Raw genomic sequence first — 875 nt, 5'->3', positions numbered from 1 at the left:
AGCTTCTTTATTCAGCATCACCGTCGCCCCCGCCAAAGCCAAATTGAATAACCCAAAATCCTAAGCTACCAGGGCCCTAACCTAAAGTTAAGACGACCGCACACGCGGGATTCGACGATCTCCCTCACCACTCACGACCAAGAGGTCGCCAACAGAGCGGAGCCGCCGGAAGGATCGGATCCCTGGCGGCGGCTAGGGTTTCCGTCTGCTCGCGTAGGAGGAAAGCGATCTCCCTCACCTTTTCTACTTTGTTTATCGGGTATAATATTATATACATTGATGTTTGTATAAACTTGATCAAGCATAATAATATATTTTTCAGTAAAATAACAATATCTACAAAACTTGTATACGTCACATTTTGATTTTTTAAATGAATTTTGAGAAAGTAAGTTAGTTTTCTTTTTATTTTTAGACCAAAGTTAGTTTTCTTTTTAAACTACCCAAACTCTGCTGCTCGAAGCCGCTAGGGTTTTACGGCGTCCTATCCCTCCGTCCCGGAGCCGCCGCCTTCTTCGGTCTCTCCTTCCAACCGTCCCTATTATCGTCCACCTCAAGTCCGGCCGAGCCGTCTTTCAGCCCGCCTCCAGTCACAGACCCCTCACTAACCAGCGATGGCCGGCGCCGTCGGCTTCCTCGCGGACGTGAACGACCACTGGCTTAAGCCACGTCTGCTCCGAGTGGTGGTTGGCGAGCGGATGCCGCAGCCGGGGAGCACCGTTCCGCCGGAGGAGCTGGCCTTCATCCTCGAGGCGGTGCGCTCGCACGGCCTCCTCACCGAGGTCCTCCAGGACCCGTCGGACCAAAAGCTCGCCGAGGCGTGGCGCGCCACGGTCGACGCCTGGGTCGAGCGCGTCGGCGAGCTAGTGGAGAGC

The 875-nt window shown here is 53.9% G+C and overlaps 1 protein-coding gene across 1 annotated transcript in view; it reads left to right on the top strand.

The window, feature by feature from the left end:
- The first annotated feature begins 460 nt into the window (after window positions 1-460).
- LOC119286159 (proline-, glutamic acid- and leucine-rich protein 1-like) overlaps window positions 461-875 on the top strand; it is a 17,819-nt gene continuing 17,404 nt past the window's right edge. The window contains exon 1 of the mRNA XM_037565510.1: window positions 461-866. Coding sequence (XP_037421407.1) covers window positions 615-866 — 252 coding nt within the window. The 5' untranslated portion in view covers window positions 461-614. The remainder of the gene's footprint in view (window positions 867-875) is intronic.

The sequence above is a fragment of the Triticum dicoccoides genome, chromosome 4A (genome assembly GCF_002162155.2).
Source record: "Triticum dicoccoides isolate Atlit2015 ecotype Zavitan chromosome 4A, WEW_v2.0, whole genome shotgun sequence".
Lineage (NCBI taxonomy): Eukaryota > Viridiplantae > Streptophyta > Magnoliopsida > Poales > Poaceae > Triticum > Triticum dicoccoides.
Note: the sequence above shows the minus strand (reverse complement) of the source record. Positions and strands in the feature narration are given on the sequence as shown.